Source organism: Rhopalosiphum padi, chromosome 2, assembly GCF_020882245.1.
Source record: "Rhopalosiphum padi isolate XX-2018 chromosome 2, ASM2088224v1, whole genome shotgun sequence".
Lineage (NCBI taxonomy): Eukaryota > Metazoa > Arthropoda > Insecta > Hemiptera > Aphididae > Rhopalosiphum > Rhopalosiphum padi.
The window spans coordinates 13,644,113-13,672,070 of record NC_083598.1 but is presented as its reverse complement, the minus strand read 5'-3'; the positions used below and the strand labels follow the sequence as shown (position 1 = coordinate 13,672,070).

Genomic DNA, 27,958 nt, shown 5'->3' with positions numbered 1-27,958 from the left:
GTGTCAGATAAGAAAAAATGATAAAACAAGAATATCATACAAATAACTAATAAGTCAACATTAATGCAACGCGATAACACGTCATCGTCGTCGTTTAATGTGTGAACAGTGATGGGGAACAATAACAACAATAATAAAACTACGAGTATACCTATTATGATAACATTTTAACACCGCAACAAGTGAACACGTACAGTATTGTCTAGAAGTGCGACGACACAACGCACGCATAAATCATTACTGTTTTATCACCGACGACTTTTTGCAAATCGATTATTCTCTAAAGTGCAAGATAGGAAATTAGACCTGTAAATTACTCTGCCCGAATAATGATCAAGTTTGTCGGTGGTTTGAACCACGTGTTCCGGCGGTCGGCAAGCGGCTGCAAAAGATCAATCACAGTGATTGGTAAGTATAATTATCAATTAACTATTATACTTATTAGTTTATTATCTTTTTGAAGATAAAATAAAATAAGTAAATATAACACATAGATTTTTTTCAATAACTTAGGTATACAGATTTGTATAATATTTGGACTAGCCGTTGACGTGTTGTAGTAGATTTAATTTTAGCTTTTTGAGTTATCATTGTTTTACTGCATTTATACATATACATACTAATGCCTAAAAAATAAAAAATAAATTTTAAATAAAACTTTGAATTGAGTTTAATTACCTATAGTAATCTAGAAAAATCGGTCACTCGCGAATAAAACCACTGTCCACATCACAATAATTATTATTTTCTTTACTAACTGTTATCTTTACATAATAGGCAATTCAGACAATTAAATAAATAATAAATTGTTGTCGTTAACTGGTTATTAATTATATTGTTATTTTTAATTGACCAACTTGAAACATTATTCAATTTCTGACCTTGGCTTCGATTATTAAGTACCTACTTAATAAATATTATTATCAACCTATGAAAAATTTTCACGGGACCGGAACAAAAAACTATCATTGATTATTGGTGAGAGATTTAAAATTTAAAAAAAAAATGTAATATTATTGTAATACTTGTATTATCTACTCATATTAGAAAAAGTCTATAACACTGCGTGTTTACGTGCCACTGCTTGTAAAAGTAATAACGAAATGTTTCGTGCCCCATAAATCGTAATATTGTATACATTATGATAATTTGTAAAAAAAATAAATTCAGAGTCGTGTTCTTCACGAAACGCACAGTTGTTATAACTGATACCTATTTATAATTTATACGTTATGTATACCTATTATTAAATAGTATTACTACCTATTACTATAATAGGTACGTCAGTGTCATTCGTATAGCATTCATCGGCGCTTATCACGAATAACCATTGTTAAATGGATGATGATTTGATTTTTAACAGACACCCTTATTGTACGACCGTATATACTCATTATACTCCTACTTTTTATTATTATTCCAGATTTTCATGACAATTAGCAACCACAATGTCCATAAGTTTTCCAGGAAGGGGACAACATGGGGTACTTACCCCCTGGCTTTTTAAAATCAGATACGATATAGCAATATTTTCCAAACATTAAAATATTATAGGTATAAAATATATTGAATATTGTCCCCTGGAAAAATGTCTGTCTATTCACTATTGGTCATTATGCCATCATATTATTTGATATTACAACACCTGCATTACACATCATCTTTCTAACGAGACACTCTTTATCATAAATATTAATGTAAGGGTAGATGTCATCGATTACAACGTAGGGTTCTGGACTATAACGACACGCACTGCATACAGAGTGATTATTTTATAGCGTTTGCTGGTTAAAATTATCCTGCAAAATATTTACTATTTAAAAATATTTTTTTACATAATTTATAGTCATTATACAAATTAACATAATACTAACATTTTTGAAAACAAATTTTATAATTCTTACTCTTTTTCAATTTTATTACTTTTTTGAATGACAATAATGTGAATTTCAATTTTATGTGGAGTAGCATAGAAGCATCCCGTGTATAATATTCTCGATTACTCCACTTATCTAAACTTTAAATACTTACCTATAAGTTATAACTAATAGATTTGTTCAAAATTCGAATTTTATATATTATTTAAATTTTCAGAAAAATATTCTGTTCTGGAATATAAAATTAAAATGGTATATTATCTTTAAAACCTTTAAATAATTTAGAACTCAAGTTATGTAAAAAAAAAAAATAATAATAATAATAATAATAAACTAAATCTTATTTTGAAGATTATTAATATTAAAATAATCACTCAGTAGGTATCTATAGTTCATGAATCATGATGGTTATTAATTAGTGATTACTATTTATTAGTTTATATTAATTATTATTATCAATGATTAAATATAATAATTTTGGCACCAATTGACACAAATAAATATCAACCATAATTGGTACTTTATAATGTAAACATACCATGCAATATATTATTCATTGACAATATAAATAATAGATAAATATAACAAATTTTGTAAAATTTGATTAAAAGGATGAATTTTTTTCAAAAATATAGATTATTGTTATTAAATATTTAAACTGTTTGAATACTTTACAATCAACATTGTATTAGACAAATAATTGTCAATATAAACAGTTCTTACAACACCCAAATCAAATCTTCACAAACCATATTTATTTCAATAGTAGGTATACAATTTATTATAATCTAATTCTAATGACAATCTTTGAGAAATTAACTATAGAGTATTGTTATAAGATTTATATTTTATAATTATTCTTTTAAAAATTATTTTTACAACTAAAATAGACAAAAGTATCACTCAATCGAACAATATTCAATACAATAATTAGTATCTTCGTAATAACAAACAAATTGTAGGTACAAATATTTTATAACATTATAACTAGGGCTCGGATTTACATGTACTTATGAAACCAAAATATGTATTTATGCTACCAAAGTATGTAATTAAATATGTGCTAAAAACTTCAAAATATGTATTTTACTAATATAATTTATTTATTATTATTTAATTATATAATATATCCATGTAAGTTTCTAATGAAACAAATTATATTTTTAATAGTAAAATTATTTTTAAAAAAAAGTATTAAAAATACATATATTAATTATTTTGATTACAATTTATATGATAACATGCATTTTTAAATTTTCAAATTTAAAAGATCTTCAATTTGGTCGTAAAATTTCCTTATACCGACTAAATTATCTTTCGACTTCCGCTGATGTTATTGGACAGTATTGTATTTTGACTATGTCTGACGGAGTAAGTTATATCGACCGTAGAATAAATTCAATAATTAGTATTATTTTGTTACTATTTTGTACTTTTGGAAACATGGGAAATTGTCTGTATTTAAAATTACAATAATATATAATTAATAGTTATTATTAAATCGTAAATGACCAAATTGTCAAAATATATAGGAAAAATGGAATTATTAAGAAATATGTAAAAACTATACTTATGGCAAAATATGTAAAAATATGTAAAATAAAATATAGTTCATTTCATTGGAAATCTCTTGAAACGAATCTATCACTCACATAAATTAATTTATCAAGTCACAGTAAAAAATATGTACTTATAATCCGAGCCCTAATTATAACATATTTAGTTGTTGTGATAGGAAAACCACTCTGGTCCCATCCACCAATAAAATACATGGTACAGACCAAGTTTACAAAAAAAAAAAGAGATAATTGTGGTCCAAGCTTAAATCTGCCAATACATGAGCATCAGTAGCAATTTGTGAAAAGAGAAGATATCCTGAATCCTGACAATGAGCTCATATTATTATGTTATAAATGAGTAACGATAATACACTGCACTGCAACCGTTGGTATAATATTATTATGGTTACTATATTTCGAGTATGAAAATATTTTTAAGAACTACGGCATTCTAAAATGAATACCAAAACCCCAAAAGCTATTCAATTTCTAGCCCGTGAACAACAATTTCCCATCTCAAGGCCGGTCGGTTTCGTCAGTCACGGATCACGACTGCGACCCTGGCCGTAACCACGCATCAACACAATTACAAACGAGTTTATTTTATACATTTAAAATAAAGTGTGTGCTACACACTATAAGATCGAGTCTATAACGCAGCGATTGCATAATATCGTCATTTACTGTACAAGCGTATATTAGTCTATATATGCATCGGCGCCACTGCACATGAAAAGTGAAGCCGAGTTTTAAATTGTGCTAAAATTATTAAACTATTAAGTGCCATCTTCTCAGATACCTAGTAAACATTTTAAAATTTTCAAAAACGAGTGCTTAAATAAAAGTTGAGGCTTTATAACACTCGCACCAACCTCCCCCCCACCATCGCAATCTGTTACGGTAATTACTAAAGGTACACACATATCCAATTTAAGGTATACTCATACATATAATTTTACTATATATGTATACAGATTAAAATAAACGTAAATAGTATAATCGAATGTTTACAAATTATAAAATGGTATGTATTTATTTTAATAATATCAATAAAAAAATATAAAAACATAATATATTATAAAATCAATCGTTAAATTCTTGGTTTTATTTTGAACATTTTTTTTTTATATAATAATTAATAACTGAACATTTTGTTAAAAGTCCATTCAACTATATAGATTTTTTTTATCACACTTCATAACTGTAGGGGCTTAGACAATTATACGCTTGTGTCAACTAAATTATTAAATTAATGAATATTTATTAGTTTATTTTTATTTAAAATCATTGTATATACATCCTGATTAAACAAAAAAATAAATTATTAATTAATCAAGCGCAGTAAAGTTATGGGTAATTTTAAGATGCATAAACCCGATATGATGTATTATTTTTCAAATTGGAAAATGCTATGTTATTACAGTGGCCAATGTACCTATATAACTAGTGAGGTTATTTATTTAACTAGAAAATTAACAAACTAGTTATACTAAAACATTTAAAAAAAATAACATTTTAACTTAGCTTTAACTAATTGAGACTAGCTTATGTAAAATTGTCAACCTTTGGTAATACTTCGAAGACGGCTGAATAAAGTTGTTGGTGCATAAGTACCAATATTTGGTAACATATTATCACTATATGAGTACTTTTAACTTTATTATGCATATAATTCATTATTTTCATATAGAATACTGATATATACATGGTATAAAAAAATAACCGATGTAATTAAATAATTTACGTAATAACTTTTATTTTTAATAATATAAACAATTTTTGTTTAATATACTATAATAAACAATAATCATAATAATTAAATATTTTTTTTAATTAATTAAAATAAAATGTTTTATACATAGTTTGTCAATTATAGCTATCGTCTATTTATATTATACCCTTTATGTAATATTATATACTCTAGATCGTATACCTATTGGTTAATTAAAAGTCATTTCTAATGGTAGTTTCGTCCTACACTTTTACTTGCTAGTTGCTATAATTATTATTTATTCTATACGCAACTAATGGTTATCTGAGAATTTATTATTTATATACTTCAACATAAAATCTATCAAATGTATAATATTAGAATATAATACAGTAAAGCATGTTATAATAAGTAGAAGGAGAAGGTTAGGGAATACGCGTGTTATCTGATAATCAACATTTGTTGGAAGTGATTGTACCTATTTGAAAAAAAACATTATAAATAAAATATCGGAGAAATACACACAATTAAAAATTTAAATAATAATTGCCACACTGACTGCAGTAGCTGTAATTAAAATAGTTACATTTTACAGCAGAAACATGATATTTATTATAACTTATAAGATAGCGATTATTAACTTTTATATAATTTACGATATTCATTGAAGAATGTGTAGGTGCATTGGCAATAATCAATAACATTTTTCACCTTTCTTTTTTGTTAATTTTTTTTTTTTTATTTATTAAAGGTATAACAATTTCTTGGAATCACTACACAAAAATTGTTAAACATTCAGTGAAATAACTGACATTTGCAGGATAACTGCCGAATGGTTATCGTCTTGCGCTACAGTATAAACCTCGCTCAAATTCATACGAAATGCGTAGATACAGTATTTTATTAGAACTACTAAAATATATTAGATAATATAATAAAACATCACGTCACTTTTTATAAGTTTCATAATATTCTGTTTATTCAAACGTGCCTGAATGTCAATTAAATGAAATATTAGAAAATACTACACCAATATAAACTCTATTAGATATAACATTATATTCATCCTGTAGAATTATATATCGCAGTAAATTTTTAAATATATTTCATATAATATGTGTACAATTTAGTGACCTGTGACCTAGCCGACAATGCCCTGCGTACTAATAGTCTCTAATCGTAGACGTAATCATTTAGTTTTCAACTATCAAAAATCAAATAGGTAGGTACATTACGCACTCGACGTCACATGTAGTAGGTATTAAACCTGTACACAAATAATCCAATGGTTATCAAAAATCATAAAACATATTTTTTAAATTCGACGTATACACGGTACATGTGTACATAATACGCTGTGTATAATGTATATAATTTATAAACATTATTTCAGTAGACAAATTATTAAAGTAAATAGATTTTTTTTTGCACACTTCTAAAGCAGGTTACCTGTCAAAAATAAATTATTACTTTAACGCGATAACAATATAAAGAACAACAATATAGTAGCGTAACTGGAAAATATAATAATATAACTGTAAAAGAGGTGTAAAATATTACACACGCACTCACACCCTGCCACTGCCACCGACAAAACTACCACCCGGCACGTAATCCGTACGATTATGTTTCAGAGAAGTTTATTTATTTAGTAGTTTTAAAAAAATAAAAAAATAACCAAGAGCCAAAAAATAAGCACATGTACAACAGTTATATAAATAATAAATAAACCACCAATACGACCCTCTATATTATGTAGGATAGGAAACTAAGTTCATTTTACAAATAATTGCAAAATGGCTTTTAGAATATGCAGCAAATCAATTATTAAATCGAACACTTAAATTATTTACAATTTTAATAAATGTTAATAATATTTTTTTTCAGACAGAAATAATTTTTAAATTATACATTTTATTGACTTTTTTGAAAGTTCTAAAAGCCAATTTTCAATTATTGGCAATTGTTCACAATTAATTTTCAAAATATTGACACTTTTTTCAAATTGTTTGAACAAATTTCAGGCACAACTTAACGGAAATGAAGTACCTATTTATAGGGGCGAATAAGTATGCAATGATTTTACGCTGGCCAAATATAAATTTGAATCCGACGACACAACATAATATTTTAATCAATAATCATCTTTTATAAAAAGAACGGATTATTGACCGAGAATATCTTTATCAGTTTGGCACACGTGAAACATCTTTTCACGGATCGACAGTAAAGAATAAATGGGAAATTATGTTGTTGAGTTGAAATGTCTATAATTGAAAGTACAAATAAAAATAAGTCTATAAATAGGGTGCCAGGGTGTTTTGTCTCTAATACCTATAATCTTTTTAGAGTACCTATTTATTCAATTGTATTTTGATAACATCATAATATTCGACAAGCCGACGACATATAATACATTTCAAGTCTAAAGCGCCTAATTAAAAAAAAAAAAGTTTAAAGATTATAACATTCTTATTTACTACAATATTATAACACTATAATAATAAAGTACAATATATTATGTGATACTAGAGACTTTAGGAGAATAATAATACTGTCCTCTAGAGCTGAGTGACGCAATTTGAATTTTAGTAACCCTACAATAATGACTCGAGGAACGTCCTAAAATTATTAAGTCTACGCACGCCAACGGTTTATATTAATAAATATTTTATATTGATTTTGTTTAACACGAAGTGTGTGTGTGCGTTTGTGTGTGTTTGTATTTAGAAGAGAACAAACGGTGGAAATCAAATGTCGGCTTCGTCGGGCTAGGAAACATGGGAATTCCGATGGCGAAAAACTTATTGAAAAACGTAAATACCATAATTATTATTATTGATTTTTGTATATAATATTTTAATATTGAAAACACCAGTGAAAAAAACTACGTCCCTCCGTACACTTATATGAAGTATATACAGTGAATCTTCCACATAACGAAGTCGAACAAGCAACAAAATTCGTAATATAGAGAAATTCGTTAAATAGTATTACGTATTCATTAACAATGAAGGTCATAGTTCTTAAAAATATTTCGTTAAACAGAAAATTTCGTAAAATGGAAGTTCATTATATGGAAGTTTCACTGTACAATATACATACACTATAATATATTTTTTGTTTAATACCATTGTCTATTACCTTATCCGACTGTCACGTATTACACTTATATAATAATATATGTACTCATTTCGAGATGACTCGACAAAGTGTATCTCACCACACAAGCTAGGAACTCAGGTTTAGTTTTTGCTGTTTTTTTTATCCACCAAATGCTGTCGCACCACTCCAGCGTAATAATTAGAGCTGGAAAAAGTGCATATTTTCACTAAAACATTATAAAATATGCACTTTAAAGTGAACAAAAACTTCAAATACAAACTACAAAATATGCAATTAAAAACAACTTTATTTAAATAGTATGATGTTTATTGTTTTTACATAACATAAAAAATGTATAATATCAATGTATTCTGTCGACCAATGCACATAATATTATAGGTAACAACAATAAAAAGCTTTTAGTCAAGGTGTTTAAAAAACATCACAGAATAGTATGCACAATTGTTTACCATTATACAGGTACATTTTCAACAAATCAAAATTACATTTAATTATGACCAAAAACTTAATACCAAGTAATTAAAATGTATAAAATCAAAATTATGGAACCCCGAAAACCCAAAACAAAAATAACTCTGGTATTATTTTAAATTAACAAAAATTTAATAATTAATAAAGTTTAAAAGTAACTTTAAAAAAAATGTTGGTACACAAATACAATTATTATAATCTATCTCTATATATAAATATTATATAACATAAATAATTATTATTCCTAATTAATAATTATTCAAATCCTGCAGGCTAAAAATATAATATGTTATTTTATTTAGGTTTTTTAATCATTTTTTATTTTATGTATTATAAGTTATTGGCATACAATTGTCGATCATCTATAGTTTCTAGGGTACGGTGAAATGATTCATATATAATATATTATAGTCAAACAACATTAACGAGTATAAACTACAAAAACTTACGAACAGTATATGTATATAGAAAAACTACAATTGATGTTCAATGTTCATATATCATTTATCAATTGTCTGTAATAAAATTATACGACAATCCCATAATTGCGTCAACATATGTTTCTGTTTTATGATAAAGATGTTTGTGTATTTTAGATATTTGTTAGCCGTTAAAAACAAATATCATATATCATATAAGTGTAAGTACATAGCATTTTTTTTTATAAATTATTAACTAATAATTATAGTGTATCGTAGAAATAAGTTTGGAACCCCTGGATTAGATATTAGATATATTTTTTTCAAACAAACTGCTAATTTTCTGATTTATTGTTTATACACTCTTATTTAGTCACATATTTACATGGCATAAAATACACAATTGTACCACCGAGACTAGACGTCGTGATTCAAGGTTATTCTTTCTCTAATTATATTATTAATTAGTCATTATGCATGCGTGCTAACAAAATTATAACAGAAAACAACAATGTTTGAAAAATATTCCTAGACGAAATGACACGATTAACCCAGAATATTCCGCCTATTCAGTAAAAATACTAAACTATATTATAATAATAAAAGTTCTGACCTTGTATGCAGTATACTTTAACATATATAAAAGAATACCATCATTTTCCAATCGGACCAATTCGAACGTGTGATTCAAAAAATGAAAATGTTGATAATTCCCAAATTTTAATTAGCCCGTCGTGTTGATTTTATATTATGGACGCGAATCGTATAAGCAGAAGACGAAATTGAACGGTTATAAACTTATAAATCATAATATTTTCATTTGAATATTTAATTCAAAATTAAATTCGCTGTTACATAATACAAACGCTCTGTTAAGAAAAAAGAATATTTATTACTAGTCGTGTAAATAAATAACAATTTATAAAATTTGTTCTTAAAATTTAAACTTGGCCAAAACTAATAAATACACTGTCAAATATACAATTAAAATATTAAGTAATGTATAAAACTAAGAATTAAAAGTTTCAAAATTAGATTCATTGTTGCATAAATGAAACATTCTGCTATAAGAAATTTATATGTTTTACAATAATATAAAAAGAATTTAAATTTCAAAAAGTTTACAGTCATATATTTTATTAACATGATAATGTTATTGGCTTACGGACCAACCAAGAAAATTTACGACATATTTTACGTGATGCAACACCCTAGATTCATAACTATAATGTTATTTTTCAATAGTATCAACTCCAAAATAAACAATACAATAATATATAACATACAAATCACAATATTGATTTTTATTCTGCAATTGAACGTCACTCATCTATTGCAAAATTTTTACTCCAAAAATTCGACCTGTGTATTTTCATCATCATCATTGGGTTACACAGCCCACATTTTAATTTATTTCACTCTAATTTTTGCACTTCGCAACTAGGTTAATATAAAACAATTTTAAAATGTAATAGGTAGGTACTTGTGATTTGTGCCTATATAATTTATGCGATAAATTCATATTTTACGCCATTCAAAAGAAAGTCTGAAATCATTGTCATGATTCTTCATTTATAGCTAGCTCAAAAGATAAGTATTTTCCGATTTTTAAATAACTCTAAAACAAAAATGTAATAATAATTTAACGTTTTAGTTATTGTAGATATTTATGCACGAATGCACGATATATCTTACATAAACTTTAATATTATTTCAACTAAGACTCATAGAAACTTAGTTGTTCCAAGATTATTTACTATTATATTTTTGTACTACTTCGTGCCCAAAACAAGATAGGAAACACTCAATATCTTTTCAAGTTAAAATTGTTTAAAATAAATTTAAATTCAGTATGCTGTGTCGTTATTAAATTAATTAATAAGTAAGATCACGATAATATTCACGTTTTCAGGTATCTTTGCATTTTTTTCTTTATATGCAACTTAAATTGTTATTTTTCTCTTTAATTTCCAAACACTTTTTAAGGGTTGAGACACGAAAAAAATAGAAAAACTTTAATAAATTTATAAATGTATCAATTTTATTTATAAAAAAATATAATTGAATATCTAATTCCAAGGTTATACATAATAAGATCATAATTACATTATAAAAAAATTCTTTACAACTATAGATTTTTATATTATCATATTTCTGTTTTAAAATAGGTATTTAACGAGTATAAATAAAATTGGTTTAATGAGAATTTTTAATATCACGAGTACGCAACTTATAACATAAAATACTCTTAATTCTATAAAGTAAAATTGAGTCGAATAGCTTATAAAAATTAAAAATTAAATAAATTTGCACCCGTACCAAAATGTATGCTCTTACAATAAATTATAATTGTAATAAGTTACTATAAGTACTAGGTTATGTTAACTTAACCTAGTTAAGTATTTTATGAAAGAGAACTAAGAGGACTATGGAATCACCAGAACCTTTCAAGAAAAATTAAAAAATGAAGTATTTTGTATACTTTATTAGTAGTACGATCCTTTCTCTATTATTATTATCTATTTAAACATTTTTTCCTAAAAAAAACCCTAATTCCTAATTACCAATTTTGTATTGAACTATCCAATTTCATATCAAAACAAATTACTATACCTTAACAAGTAATGACTAAAAATATCACATAATAGTATTATATTAACTTATTGTTAACGTGTGATTCGTAACAAAAGTATATTTTTAATATTAAATAAAATACATCCTAATAATGTATAATATACAATGCGTCTCTTATAAAAAAAAAAGTACATCATAGTGGAATAAAAGCGTACTATTATATGTTAAAATATACAGATATACAATCCATACCGTACGAGATACAATCGTATTTAACTATTTAACGTGTTCGCGAAAAGCCTGCGCAGAGAGCAAGCGGAGTCGCGGACAATTTTCAATTATAATTCGACGGGCAACGAAACACAAAGGTCGCGGGATCAATGTTTAATATTTAATATACGCGTGCAGTACAATAATTGTAATGTCATTATATTCATTGTATAGTAGAATCGCGACGAGAAAAACGACCGGAATCAATGAAGATAGAGTGATGTGCCGTAGACTGAAAGTTCCAAACAAAATAAATAAGCAAAAATAGCTTAAATAAATAATCAACTGTTGACGACAACGTTAAAGATAACTGACCGTTCGTATCAATTATGTATAGTGTTTACTGCTCCACTTTATAATAAGCTCATATATATATATACTAACTTGAAGGCTATAACAGATGATCATAAGCCCTCTCGCCCACACCAATATTTTTCGTTAAAACTATATAATTCAAAATTCGACACTTCAGAATTTAATATATTTTTCATTGGAAAACCAAAAAAAAATAATCATGAAATCACTACCTTCTACATAGTATATACATGGAAAAAAAACTGTATACAAATATATTCTACACGATATAGTGTAAATAGTACACTGTAATAATTATAAGTAGGTATTAAAGTACCTACACCCACGTGATAACACAATAATTTAACGTTTTGAAAACCACATAGGTAAACCGAGCGAATAGTATTAAATATAACAAGTTAAACGAGGGAACCACACTAATCCTCTTTGACGAACCGCATTTTCTATACATATATATTATATACTTGCAATGTTACCAGATAATAATAATATAGCCGGTTTGTGCTTAAAATTATAATGGTCAATTGACTGAAAGAGCGGGCAAAACCAAATATACAATATTAAGTATAAACACGCGCGCATGTAAGGCTGACAAAAATGAGTGAGAGTGGTAAATATAAATGTAATTTATGACAAGCCTATTTACATGACTACATGAGTATATTGAGTACATTTTATATACCCATATCCTATATATATATATACATTTGTGAAGACTAGCGACCATTCAAGTATTTAAAAAATAACATTATTATATGTAGCATATGATAGATTGCCAAGCCAAGTAACATTTATTATTGTGGTCCGATCGACACTCAAAAATGATGTAAGACTACCATTCAAATTTCACATGCCTTTGTTTAAAAATAAATTATATTTAAACTTATTCAATTTTTGTCCTACATTTCCAAATCACCGTACAAAAGTATTTTATAATTTATTATTATTAATATTATTATTTACTTTATAACTTATAAGGATTAACATTAGAAATAACTTTTTCATTGTTATTTTACAATTAAACGATACTTTTACAATTTATCAGAATGAAGTTTGGAACCTAATAAGTTTAGGCTTTTGTTAAAGTTGATAATATACTTGTGCCTAGTTGTTAACCACATTTTCGGTATAATCAACTTCATCTATTTTATAATATGGTATATGATATCATTGATATCTTCGAGATGATCTTATGTCATAACATATACGAATGTCGAATAATGGATCTTAATCATAATTTTACAATTTTGACCTTTACAAATAATCGTATGCCAAACCAAAAATTATCCTAGTGTTGGTGAATTACGAACTTCTCCACTGAGCAAGAAAATTAAACGGTACAAAATAATATTACAAAACTTAATTGTAATAGAATAAGACGAGAATGCACTACATAAGCAGTAATGCAGTGTGTGCTCTGGGGGATCTACACAGAGTTTCGGAAGTGTTTAGATTTTTGTTTATTCTAAAAAACTAAAAACTACACTTTGCAGCGTCATATTATGATAATAAAATAACGATAAAAACTTTTTTAATAATATATTCCGTAAATTTCTTAACAGGGTTACGGAGTAATTGGCAACGACGTGTCAGCCGAGCGGATGAAATTTTTTCGGGGCCTGGACGGAGCCGAAACCGCGGACACGCTTCAGCAAGTGGTCGAGTCCTCGGATGCTGTAATCACCATGTTGCCAGAGAGCCAGCACGTTCTTTTGGCGTACACGGCACTGCTCAAGTGAGAATTAACTATAATATTATATACTGCTCACGATGAGTATATATCGTTTTACATTGATTATTATTGAATCACAGATCCCAATTTTCTGAAAATTTAATAGAATACAGTTTGATATATAAATAATTACAAAAAAATAAAATAAATTATAAAATTTAAAAATAAAAATAGAGAAACTTACTAGTTACTGTGCTGTATAGTAGATTTCAAGACTTGAAATTCAAGTGTACCTTACCGTAGGCCGTAGATCACTGTAATAGATGTGTTTAATGCAATAAATAATTGCAAATGAAAAACGATACAGAGCAAAAGTCAATCAACCACTATCTATGAGAATATTTTATATTTTATTTTTATCATTATTATTAATTCATTTTTATATATTAATCCTTGGTACTTGTTAAACTAATTATTGCCAACAACCCCACATATACTATATTAATATAATATTATCAACCATCATATAATATGATGGTTATTATTTATTAACTTTATAAAAATTTCTCAATATAATAATTAATAACCATACTTTAGAACGGTGTGAACATGGGTTTAAAAGAAAAAATAGCTTAAAACTAGTCTAAATATTTTGAACATAATATTGTATAAATTATAAAATATAATGATATAATAATATATAGGCGGACACGTAATGACGAAACATTTCAAGTCCCCACAGTTAATATTTTTTTAAGTTACAACAAAATAACTAAACTCGTATTTTCAAACGTTTATAAAAATATGTTAAGTGGATTTAAACTTTATATTTTTAAATTCATGTTAGAAAAGTTTATAAAAAACCATGTAGTGCGTGTACCTATTACATTTTTAAACTTTTTGAACTAAAAATAAAAATGTTATCAACATAAATCGAAAAAAGTCGACAATTTCAATATTAATATTGAATTATTTGTTTAATAAAAAGTGTCTTTAGACACAAGCAACCACATATCCAATAATAATAAATCCAATTCATTTATCGGCTCATCGCTCCGCTCAAAATCTAATAAGAACAAAAGTTTCATTTTTAGATTAATATATACAAATTATATAATTTATTTTTACCAAATGTTAATTTTTCACTAGAAAATAGTGAAATAAAATTCTATAAATTAGAATAGATATTCTCTAAAAAAGTCATTAGTAATCAGCTTTTTAAATAACCTAATTTAATTTGCATATTCTTTTATGTACAAATTAAATTGTATGTTTATAAAATGTTTAGAGTACTTAGATAAAACAGGAATTACATTAAAATCTACGCAATTTGATACATTACTTTAATAACAACGATATATCCGATATAAACATAATATAATAAGTATAAACTATTAAACATACTACAAGTCTACAACTTGCGAGGAGCAATCAGAAAGTAAGTTTCATTTGGTCGTAAGTCAAAAAGTAATACAATTTTTGGAATAAAATTTTTTTTATTAAAAAATTACACATAATAACTTATTTTTTTACATTACCATTAAACAAGTTTATAAACTTTTCTTGGAAAAAAATATGGTTCGATGTAATGTACATTTTGATTGTTCTTCATAACTATACAATGGTCAAAGACTGAAGTAACTTTTATAAGTTTAATAAGACGAATGTCAGTGTCACGACTCACGGGATATATATGCCTTTAAATTTTTTAGTCATATTTTAAATCAAATAGAAACAAATGTTTTTTTTCTGTTATTTTAAAAAAAAATAATGAAAAGAAAGGCAATCCTCTATACTTAAATAATTACTAAAACTATTTAATATAGTAACTACTGTTACAAAATATAATATTTTGTTTTTATGCTGTTTTTTTGTCTTTATATTAGTTCCTCGAAACCTGAACAGTTATTCGTAGACTGTAGTACTATCAGTCCAGAGAGCTCTAAAAAAGTATCAGATCTGGCGCAGCAGAAGGGTTGTAAATTTCTAGGAGCACCCGTCTCGGGAGGTATTTAAACTTATTATTATTATTATTATTACAATTATGAATACAAAAGTTAGTGTACTATCATACTATAGCAAGCCCATTTACTAAAATATTTATACGTTACCTATTTTATTATATTTTTTCTTTCGCAAAGTATCGATCCTCCGCAGCTTATAACCAAATATCTACCCCGCTGGCGGTCAACAACTGTATTAAGTTCTAATTTTTAGATTTTGATATTATTCAATGGCCAATACGTTTTCTATAGTTGAGAAATCATTTCGCACGTATTTTAACCCAAAACTCACTGTGGCAAAAATTCAGAATGATGTTTTTTCTGAATGGCCCATTGGGGATGTCGCGCGTAGTTAGGTACCTAATGATAAAATAAGATAATATAATTTATTACTGCAAAAGTGCACAGATATTTAATAACGCATTTTTACCATCACCATTCATAATCGTAATTTCGATGCAGGTGTGGTGGGTGCAGAGAACGGCACTCTGACGTTCATGGTAGGCGGAGACGAGAGCACACTGAAGGCAGCCGAACACCTACTCAGCTGCATGGGGTCCCGATGGGTGCACTGCGGCCCAGCCGGTTCGGGGCTGGTCGCCAAGATATGCAACAACATGATACTTGGTATGACCATGGCGGCGTTGTCCGAGGCAATGAACTTGGGCGTTAAGTATGTTTCTACCGTTTTCATGTGTATTATGGTTTATTTTTTAGATGGTTATTAATTATAAAAAGTCCGATAGACTGGTATACTTGCGGTATATTATGTATATAAAAACCTTGCTTACCGTACACGAAAACCACTAAAGGCACCGCAAGTAGTGAACAATAATGATCTGATGAACTTAGTTAGTGCACGTAGATGTATAACATAATACTTATATAAGTATAAAGTGCGTTAAACGATAAAGGTAACATGGAATATTTCAAACGCGTGACCCTGGATTTTCAGTCGGTTTTTTTTTTTACTTTACAAGGACTTATTTTTGAAAAATGCCCACGCATACACACCAAACGACTATTTGAATTTTTCCTCCTTTTTCGAGATGAAATTTAAATTAAATTATTTTTTTTAGTGAAATTGACTTCTTGAGGTTTTTTGTCTAAAATATTTACTCATTGAAAGTGAGTTAGTTTCAATTTATACGTGTTGTACCTATTTATTGTATTTCTTTAACAATCTATCTACAATTTTACAAAATTCTATGCGATATCTCACTAATGACACCACACTTAAGTTAAAAAAAAATCATCTGAATTCACATGAAGCTTTGTACATTTCTAGATAGACTGTTGAGAAATACGATACATACAACATGCGTAAATGGAAACCGTAACTCGCTTTCGATAGTTCGTAAAGTTAATTTTTAAGATAGAAAAAACTTTATGTCAAAATTGCTTAAAAAAATTAATTTTGAACCCATAAAGGGATAAAAGATGCAATTCAAAAAAAAATTATTTGTAAACAATTTTCAAAAATAAGTACAATATTAGGTATTTCATTATGCGCAGTAAAAAAAGTAAAATTTAATTTAGGGTCATGCGTATGAAATATTTCATGTTACCATTATAGTTTAACACAACACACTGTATAGTGTATAGGTCAATAATAGTGTACCTACACGCTTAATGCATTTACTATAAATTAAGGCTTTATTGGGTTGAGGCAATGATAAATGTTTGGACTCGTATTTTGTCGTAATGCGTTTCAGATCATTTCGGTGTCTCTCGACGAGTATTATTTAGGTATATAGGTACCATTTATATAATATTATTATACCTCTCATGTATATTATACCCTCTCAGTAAAAGCAATTATATGAACGGAATTCCTATTATGGGTATTATAATAATTAATAGATCATTATATTATAATACAGTGAACTCTGTGGCTTTATAGTTTATACATATTATATTATGCGTTTATAAGAAGTAGATAATTTACTTAGCTATCATTACTCGGCATATAATTTAATTTTATGCTTATGGTAGCGAACACAATTAATACAACAGTGCTGTTGACAATGTTGACATCATACATAATATTGATGTGTCATTGTCAGAAAAAAATAATACAAATTACATTTTATAATCTTATGCAATTATGCCTTAATAGTTGATAAATTATTATAGCAAAATGTTTTCGTATTTAACAGATTTCTTCGCTCTAAAAAAAACATACTTAGATCTATATTGCCCGGTCATGATGAAAAAAAATCATTCCATTTTGAATGAACTAGGTACCTAATTGTATGGGTAAATATAGGTAATTATTTATAAGGAATTAAGTTTAGCCGTGTACTGTGTCAGAACTCTACACAGTATCCCCTACGGCCCAATCCCTTCACTCCACTAATCCAAACTTTGAACGACTGTTTAATAAGTAATTATAAATATTAGTTCAATACCTAATTAACAAATATAAGTACGAAATGTTGAGAAAAATATTCCACTTCAGTGTATGAAATTAAAAATGTAGGTCACCCTATTAAAAAATAAAAATATATTAAGCCATTTTAAAGTAGGTAGAATAAATTCAGATGAGAGGTACAATTAATGTATTATTTTCCGAATAAAAATTTAAAAAAACCTCGAACTTCAAATATGTACTTACATAAATTATTCGCAGACAATCATTGGCTCACTATAAAATAAATTATCGAGCATTTATATTAAAATGTGTGAAAAAAATGATATAATTAAGTAACTACCTCCTACACAAATATGTTATTGAACTTTAACAATATTAAAAAAAAAGTTGCCAAGTGTTAAAAACTAGTATAACAATTTGAATACTTAATGAAAATCAGTTAATAGGTAATTCAAATTTTTAATATTTACTTAAATTAGCTCGATAAATATTCTATACTATTTATTTTTAAGAAATGTTAAAAAGTTATCATCAAGTAGGTGTAGCCGTGTAGGTGTACCTATCTACTTTAAATTTTAATAGATCAATCAGACAATATTGCGATAACCACATCACAAAACAGGCAGATATAGGCAGGTAAAAGTACCTACATAACTATAGCTAGTAACTAATAAACCTAAATAAAGAAAATTAATCTGCGTATAATTATATATCGTAGAAAATTATTAATTATTTATAATATGGTCAACGCTGAAAATTCAACAATTTTGTTTGGAAGATACCAGCCTCCCTAGGTACCATATTACCACGGAGACCACCGAACATATTTTGAGTACACCTAAGCGTTGCTATTTTGTGCAGTGATCAGTTTAGTGTTAAAAACACGTCATAATTTACAGCATATATTGTTTTTTAATTTATTTCAATAGTTTAACTATAACATGTCCCTGTTGGGAGTTAATTTTTTAGTTTTTTAAGATCTATTTCAACTTTCAAGTCATATTCATATTATTTATATTTTACGAAAAGCGCATACGGTAAAACACGTTGAATGTCGATTGTTATTTTATTATTATTACGATTTCGTCAATCACAATCATATTATTTATCTCACTAAACGGACCGTTTTCTTCCAGGCTGGGCGTTGAACCTAAGGTTTTGGCGTCTGTCATCAACACGAGCACAGGACGGTGTTGGGCGTCGGAAATCAACAATCCCGTACCTGGAGCCGTCGATAAGCAGAGTCCTAGCAACAACGACTATCAGGTATGTATCGTCGCGATTTATCGTCTTTTCATTTGGATCCTTTTATAATGCTGGTCGGCAATATTTTTCATCGTACTACCAAAGCACTACTTACTTTTTTTTTTTTACTGTTTATGACCAATTATGGTCTAGTCTAACTTATTTGAGCTATCTAACTTAATTGCTTAAGACCCTCGAAACACTCCGGCACTGCATGCAATTCTATTTACTGTAGTTCTTGTGTATTCATTTTACATTAAGTACTCGACCTATCTACCTTGTAACTAACGTTCCTCCCTTAGTGGGTATGGATCTATACGATCCATATATCACCCCTCCCAAACTGATCTTTACATCTCTATAGTCACTGAGCTAACCACTACTACAAATTCAGAAACCATCTTCAAATAATCTCCTCCTATCCTAATTCCTCTCTAGCCAACCAATTCTATTCCTGAAAATCCTCCCACAAAGCTCAAGTGGAGTAATAATCATGAAGTACCTATTAATTGTACAACCCATTATAAACTTCTTCGCGCGAATAAATAACCCTTTTGATAAAAATATTTCTTATGCTCATGTACTACACGTGAACTTATAGATAGATTGTATATTTTTCTAAAAAAAAAAAACTTTATTGTATTTTACCGGTGAAATAGGTACCTACAGCAAAATAAGTGAGCAACCTACTCTCTAATTCGGTGCCATATTTGAGTGAGCAACTGTGATGTCCATGTTATAAAAATATACAGCAGTATAATTTCCTTAAAATCCTATCAAAAAATGTATTAAGTAAATGTGAAAAATTTAACCTGACCTACCTCAGTTGTTTTTAAATAAAAACTGACCAACACAAACATCTAACGCTAACTTGATTAGTTTAAAAATTCACATATCTGTACAGAATGGTTTCAAAGCTGATTTGCTGCTGAAAGACATGAGACTAGGCGAGTCGCTGGCTGAAGGAGCGCACATGAAGACGCCCTTGACGCGCCAAACCGTGGACGTGTACGCACAGATATCACGGATGGGATGGGGTGACAAGGATTTTTCGATCGCCTACAAATACTTCAAAGAACAGCAGTCGTGATTCATTCCAGCAAATTTCAAAGCTAAGGATACAACATTATAAGGATACATAATAATATATCACGTATATTATATTATTATAATACGTACATACATGTAATGTTGATTTATTTGTTTTTGTTTTTTTATATATATATATTTTTTTGTACATACATGATACACATTACAAATAAAAACATAGTTATAACCTACTAGTTAAAATGTTTGTTCACAATTGTACATAAAAAAAAAACCATACACAAAGAGGAAATAAAATGCAAAAGTTGCCACTTTCCAATATATTTACATAATTGTGGAATAGTACACTTGAACGATATAAAAAAAATAAATAATAGTAATAAATGATGTTAAATATTGATAGAAAAAAAAATATATAAATAATTTTACAGTCGCAAGTGGAATGTGCAACTGGCAATAAACAAAACATTTGTGTTTCTTGTATTATCATTAAATTTAAGAAATTACATAATATAATATTAATTCAACAAAGTACAAGTAGTTTACCAGAATCGAGGCTCACAAATAAATTAAGTCTTGAGAAATTATTGGGTAAGAAAAAAAAATTGTATAATGTTTCGGGCTTACAATGTTCTAAATATGTACATTGTAGGTATACATATTGTTAAAATTCCTAGTCAATAAATTATTATATACCATTGTTTTTTTTTTTTATTTTAAAAAAAAGTTATCAATAACACCACAACTAAGCTCTACTAAGCTTTTTAGCAGCCTCATACTCAAGAACAATTGAGTATTGCTCAAACTTACAAGTTGGTTGTTAAAATACATTATATAAATAATTATATTATAACGCCAATTAATCATAAGTGAATAACTATTTTTGTTTATTTTTTTTTTTTGTCACAATTATTATTAATTAATTACTTTTAATTCTCTTCTCACTAATCTGTGCACCTGTTTAAGTCTCTTATCTGAAACAATATAAATGAAAATTTAATTTTTGTTTAATGATTAATGCGAAATAAAATATTATTTGAAACATGATATTAAATTTTAACTCGCCAGTCTATGTTGGTCATAGCTATACAAATATTTAACCCAATGCATAAAAGTATAATAACTGTTCTCTGATGATGTAAATGTATTTTCTCATAAACACAACAGATATTTTTAAAACTAAAACTTACACGGTGTCAACATATTACAAAACTAATTATATTATTAATGAGCAAAACATATTTTTATTATTACACATGTGTTACACACAAAATATTGATTCTATTTTTTTATTTTTTTTTAATGACAATGTTATTTACAAATGGTATAATGAATACCAATTAAAGTTGTTGAAATAATTCCATTAAGAAAACATCAATTATATTGAAAAATATTCAAGTATAATAGTTCTGTTATGAACAGTTCAAATATTAATTTAAGACATTGAATTCATTTAACAAACATATAATCACAAATAACAAATATTTGCAATATTTTACAGATTTACCTAAAAATAAAATTATTGAAACTATTGTACAATTAATTTAACACAGACTCAAAACAATTAAAAACTAGATATACATTTCTGTATAGTCTATTTAAAATCCAAACAACTAAACAATCAATATCTAGTAAATTAAAGTTTAATTTTATAAATATATTCAAAGTTGGGCATCAATAAGTTAAGAAGTTAAAGTTTAGTTACTTAACTAAGTTACACAACAAGATACTTTTAACTAAGTTACATAATAAGTTATTTTTTTTATAAAAAGTAACTTCTAACTTAATGAGTTAAATTGTTTTCCATGATATGCAGTTATTAATTAGTTAATTAATTTTAAAGTCATGTTGAGTTAATTTGTTCCTACCCCATAGATTTAAAAATATATTTTGTTTAATACAAATCATTGTTTTTATAGAAAAAATAAATGAAGAGAAACAGAATTATTATATATTGAAGACTGTGTATTATACTATTTCTAGATTTCATTAGAGATCAAAATAATGTATATAAAAACAACTGTATATACATTTTAAAAGAGAATTATAATTTTACCCAACCACATTGATTTTAATTATTTGAAAAATAAAATTGCCAGATAACTCAGTTTCAATACATAGAGACATTGGTGCCTTGATCTCTTAAAAACACTATGACCAAAAATTAATCTAAATAATTAATACCTTCTATTAGTAGAATTCTATTATTGAATAACTTCAAAGTAATTTTTTCAAATTGGTTTATTGCACTTTAGCGAGGATTATAAATTCAGAAAAAAAAATCAAATTGGATTTTAACCAAATTAAATTTTTTTCTCTATTTGTTCTATTTAACTTGCAAAAAATACAAGTTAAAAAAGGAAAAAAGTACATTTTAACTTTGAACCTAACTTATAAATTGTATCTACACCTAGCCTAATAACTTAACGAGATAAAAATTACTTTACTTGTCTAGCCTTATAAGTATATATAATTATTAATTACACAATAGTTAGTGTCTAAACAAATAAAAAATATTAATCTAAAAAAAATGCATGTATTATATTATTATTATTATAATTATATTGATTTTAAATTGGGTACTTACACAAATTTACCATTATTTTGTTTTAATCGACAGATATTGCTAATACTTAATATTAATTATTATTATTAAACATTGTTTACAGTAAGTTATATAATAATTAATTTTAATGATTTATATTAATATTGTTTGTATTAAACAATCAATCATGAGATTAATAGATTAATAATAAATAATCATTATCAAGTAAACATTAATTGTTCAATTCAGTTGTAAAATCAATACTTTCACAATTACTTGAGTTAATTAATACAAAAATAAATACTATCAAAATATTTTAACACATTTGAAGTAAACTGTAAAGTCAAATATGATATCATGCATCAAGCATAAATTAGAGTATCATATAAGATGGTAGTTAAAATCTAACACAGGTATGAATTGGTTAAATATTAAGTTGGATTAGAATGAATTATAAGAGTATGGTAAACAGATATTGACATTCAAAATGTATAATTGTTTTTGATTTAAAATAAGAATATTTAGTTATTATAAAATAATGGTAACAGCATAAAATTTAGTTTCTATTTGATATAACGCTCGGAATGTTAATGTGATTTAATAACAAAAATATACAATAATTATACATTTAATTTAAAAATAAAAAAAAAATAAGTTAAATCTAAAAATACCCAATAACTTGAACTTTTTAAAATAGAAATAAAAATGTACTTAAATTATTAGTCAACTTAAATAAAATATACAAAACAATAATTATAAATAATAGGTTGTAAAAACTATAGCTATCACATATTCACATAACACATTTTCCTTGCTTTTTATAATTTAAAATTATATTTGGTTTGTTCTATTTTAACAAATTAAATAAATAAAAATTAGCCAATAAGATTGTAATAGTGGTAAATTGTATATTATTACAATGCTATGTACATTAAGAAAGTTAACTGTAAAATACTGTTTAGTTTCAAAAATAACTAATAATAAATTTAATCAGAATTATATCACGTATCAATCATAAGCGATTACAATATACATTTAATTCAATTTTATTTTAATTTTTTTTTTTTGTCAATTATTAATTGTTATCTAATTCATTGATAAAATTTATAATATTACTGCAATAGCAATATGCATAGTTTTTGTTTAAAAGCAAAATGTATTAACAATGTGTTCTTACAGATGGATATTTATTACGGAATCTTTGATACACTAAATATGCATTATTTTGTTGACTAAAGGACATAAAATTTATTGAACTTGAATAAAATCACAAAATTCTAATTACAGACTAAAAATTAATTTTGAAATTCTTTAAAACTATTTATCACAAACGTTTAGGAAATTATAATAAAGATTCGGGAAGAAAGGAAATTTGAATATAAATTTATTAACTAATAGTATTTATTTAATAAATTACCTAAATTAACTTTTTAATTATAATTATCTTTTATTCATAAAATTACCTTAGTTATGTTAATATCTTGGATTTGCTATGAGCTGGAAAAAGGAGGTATCGGTAAGTCTGCTAGTAATGAAGCAGGATCCAAAATATTAGCCATATGTGACTGTGACAATCTTTCAAGCGATCTGACATCCATGTCAACAGCCTCCAATGCTCTTTCTAATTCTTCAGTTTCTTCGCGAGAAGGTACATACTGTCCATTTTTATCAACTTTAAAAAGAAGAAAATAATAATACAAAATTAAAAATCAGCATTATAACTACAAATTTATTTCTCATAAATATGTACCAGTAAAGAGATCGTTGAATGCATCTACAGGTATTTGACTGAACACACTTGTAATATCATCATGGTCATCCAATAACCGTGATGCATGACTTGCTAAATCAGCTGCATCTAAGCCAGCAAGTACTTCATCACCAACTTCCACCTCGTGTGTAATAATATTACTACCAACTATTAAATATAATTTATTATTTTTTTTTGTTTTAAGATTTAAAAATGAATCATAAAGCAAGCTAGAATAGACTGTAGGTGAGCATTATACCACTGGGTTGATTGTGACTCAAAAGAGACTTACATTTAGAGGGAAATAATAATTTAAAGCCTCAAGCTTTATCTTTAAACATATATATACATAATTTATTTGATGAATAAAATAAATGACAAAACCAACAATTAATATTTTCTCCCAGGTATATGCATTTTAAAATTCACAAGCTATAAGAGATCCAACTAATCATTTACAGTCCATTCTATCTTAGTAGTTAGTTTAAATTTATCTTTACCCGGATGTAAATAAATATCAGGATTGGCAACAGACGAGTAAAGTGATGTAACATCACAACTAATATTTTGAGGCAGATCATTAGTGCATGTAATTGGCTCAATAGTAGTAGGTTCGATAGTCTCCGTGTAAGGTGGAGGCTCAAGAGGGAATTTAGGCACTTGTTTTTTCTTTTTATTGCGCTTTGATAGCTTGTTAAATGGAGCATTCTTTGGCCTTTTACGAGGTTTAGATTTGACAACAGGTACTTCCTCAGTCTAAAATTATTTTTATTATAATTTAATATAATGTAAATTAATTGCTGACTTGTATTTATGGTTAATTCCAACTCACCTGAATTATTGTTTCCTTAGAGTATAAATGGTCAAAGCACAATGGCTGTACATCACGAATATTAAACACAGCATTGGTACATGGACCTTGATTGGTACGTGCAGAACAGTGTTCAAAAAGGAGTTGGTCAACATTTCGTAGAATATGTCTAAAGCAATGACGAGTACATGGTATAGCAGGATAGTGGCATCTTTCCAGACAGCATTTTTGCTGTACCATAGACACGCCGTCAATACTGAAAAATAAAAACCAAATTCAATTATTTTGTTAAAAAAACATTAATATTATAGTATCAATTTGTCAAAATAATTGATAATAATGTTAAATAACTTATTTCTAATGAACAAAGAAAATAACTATGGTAAAATGATTAGTAATTAACCTTTTAAATTTAGGTTTAAAATCAGACTCTTGGCATACTATTTGGTTGATACAAATAGGATCATTTCGTACAGCATTCGTCAATGCTAATACTAAATCAGGAGATGGTGAGTTATCAGGAAGGTTAGATATTTGATGAAACCTTCGCCGAAGTACTGATCTCAAGTTATTCACTTTAGCATCTCGATCTAAAGGTTCAATTTGATCGGAAGGTAACCAAAATCTTTGATACGGTGCATCCTCTAACTCTAAATTTAATGGATCATCAGTATCCTCACTATCAGATGAAACAAAATCTATAAAAAGACAAATTTTTAAAATTGTTATTAAATATATAACTAACATTATATTAAATAATTGACTTACCTAAAGGATAAAGGTTTTCCCTTAATTTAGCTTCTTTTTCAAATTCTTTTAGTATCCTCTGCAATGTTTCATGTCTGGTTCCACAATCTTTTTGCCAGTTACTCAACTTGGCATATTTTCTTTTAGGCGGAATAGTTATTATATTGCAGCTTAGCTGGTCCTTATCATTTACATCCAAAGGATCGATTTTATCAGGTTTCTTATTTCCACCAGACACACTTTTTTCAGCCTTGTTTTTACTTCGTTTTTTGGCTTTTGTCTTTTTTGGTGGAGATTCGAGAACAGTTGACAAACGATCATTAACTTGTTCTGGAACATCAACAGGAGGAGGTGTTGGAGATGTAGTATTGCACAATAGTTCTTTGAACTTCAGAACGTCATCCTTGATATTTGGTTTATTTACCACAGTATCAACAGCCGTACTGTTATTCTTTACTATCTCAACTGGCTTAATGACTTGATTTTTAGTTTTAACATTAATTTTAGGCAATTTAAGCACAGGTGGCCTAACTTTTGATGGAGTAATAAACCGGTTTTTTAGTACAGTTTCAATTTTTTCTTTTTTACACCCCTTGCGGTCTTTTTTTGATGTCCGTCCAGACAGTTGGACATGTCCATTACATTTGACTCCTCCGTCAAATGTACCCATTGAAAACATGTCCCGGGAAAATACATTCTGCATTGCTTTAACTGTTTAATTATATTGTTGGTTACCACATTGCGCCTCCTGTAAATCAACGACAATAAAATTAATAAATACAGCTACTTAGATTAGCAACATGATAACGAGTGGTGACATAATTGAAACTTGGTGAGACGTTTGAAACGCACCACCTAGAACAGTGTCAACTATAGTCGAATGCTCAGATGACACAAGTTGATTGATAGTAGTGGTCAGGTCAGTTCAAAAATCACCAAATGACAAATATTTTTTTCTCACCAATTCTGAAGTCGCAATCTTCGGTTAGGTATCTTCGGTGCGCACCAACTTCCTTCAGTGAGCACTACTACAATGACGATAACCACGAAGTCGATGACAATAACAACGATGTCGAATTCCTTCGGCACGATCCGGTGTTGGTGAGGCACGAACAGTACACGGACATCGGTCGACACTTAAAACGTCAGGCGTCCAGGCGTGATCCGGGGCACCGATATTCGGGAGAAAATAATTGAAAAATAATAAGGAAATTCGCAAATTATATTTTTACCGAATAATGATAGTACCGTATACACTACTTATATATATATATATAATAATAATAAAATATAATATATATATATGTGTTTGTGTGTGTGTGCATAACGAGTAATTTATTATTATTACTTTTTTATTTTATTTTTTTTTTACTATCAATACGCAAAACACTGATATCGACAAACGTAAACAAAGCGCGTTATCATCGAAGCGTACGAATACA

The 27,958-nt window shown here is 27.1% G+C and overlaps 2 protein-coding genes and 1 long non-coding RNA gene across 4 annotated transcripts; 1 reads left to right on the top strand and 2 right to left on the bottom strand.

Annotated features, from left to right (window-relative positions):
* Positions 1-130: 130 nt before the first annotated feature.
* On the top strand, positions 131-20,896 carry LOC132920013 (3-hydroxyisobutyrate dehydrogenase, mitochondrial). 2 transcript variants are annotated; one of them, XM_060982008.1, is made up of 7 exons: positions 131-408; positions 7,881-7,963; positions 13,885-14,057; positions 15,881-16,002; positions 16,460-16,670; positions 19,508-19,637; positions 20,521-20,896. In XM_060982008.1, the coding sequence occupies exons 1-7, from the start codon at positions 330-332 to the stop codon at positions 20,704-20,706; spliced, it is 984 nt and encodes a 327-aa protein (XP_060837991.1). In that variant the 5' UTR covers positions 131-329; the 3' UTR covers positions 20,707-20,896. The 2 variants fall into 2 exon arrangements, with proteins under 2 accessions (XP_060837991.1, XP_060837990.1); XM_060982007.1 differs by having other exon boundaries at positions 137-408; positions 7,878-7,963.
* LOC132920014 (uncharacterized) lies at positions 13,768-16,516 on the bottom strand. The gene is made up of 4 exons (XR_009660685.1): positions 16,428-16,516; positions 16,106-16,357; positions 14,239-14,308; positions 13,768-14,145 (listed from the first exon to the last, which is right to left on the bottom strand). It is a non-coding gene; the product is annotated as an uncharacterized LOC132920014 (long non-coding RNA).
* On the bottom strand, positions 20,797-27,832 carry LOC132920012 (INO80 complex subunit D-like). The gene is made up of 8 exons (XM_060982006.1): positions 27,478-27,832; positions 26,538-27,264; positions 26,173-26,467; positions 25,791-26,025; positions 25,459-25,714; positions 24,959-25,126; positions 24,672-24,880; positions 20,797-21,637 (listed from the first exon to the last, which is right to left on the bottom strand). The coding sequence occupies exons 2-7, from the start codon at positions 27,217-27,219 to the stop codon at positions 24,699-24,701; spliced, it is 1,818 nt and encodes a 605-aa protein (XP_060837989.1). The 5' UTR covers positions 27,220-27,264; positions 27,478-27,832; the 3' UTR covers positions 20,797-21,637; positions 24,672-24,698.
* Between the last annotated feature and the right edge of the window lie 126 nt (positions 27,833-27,958).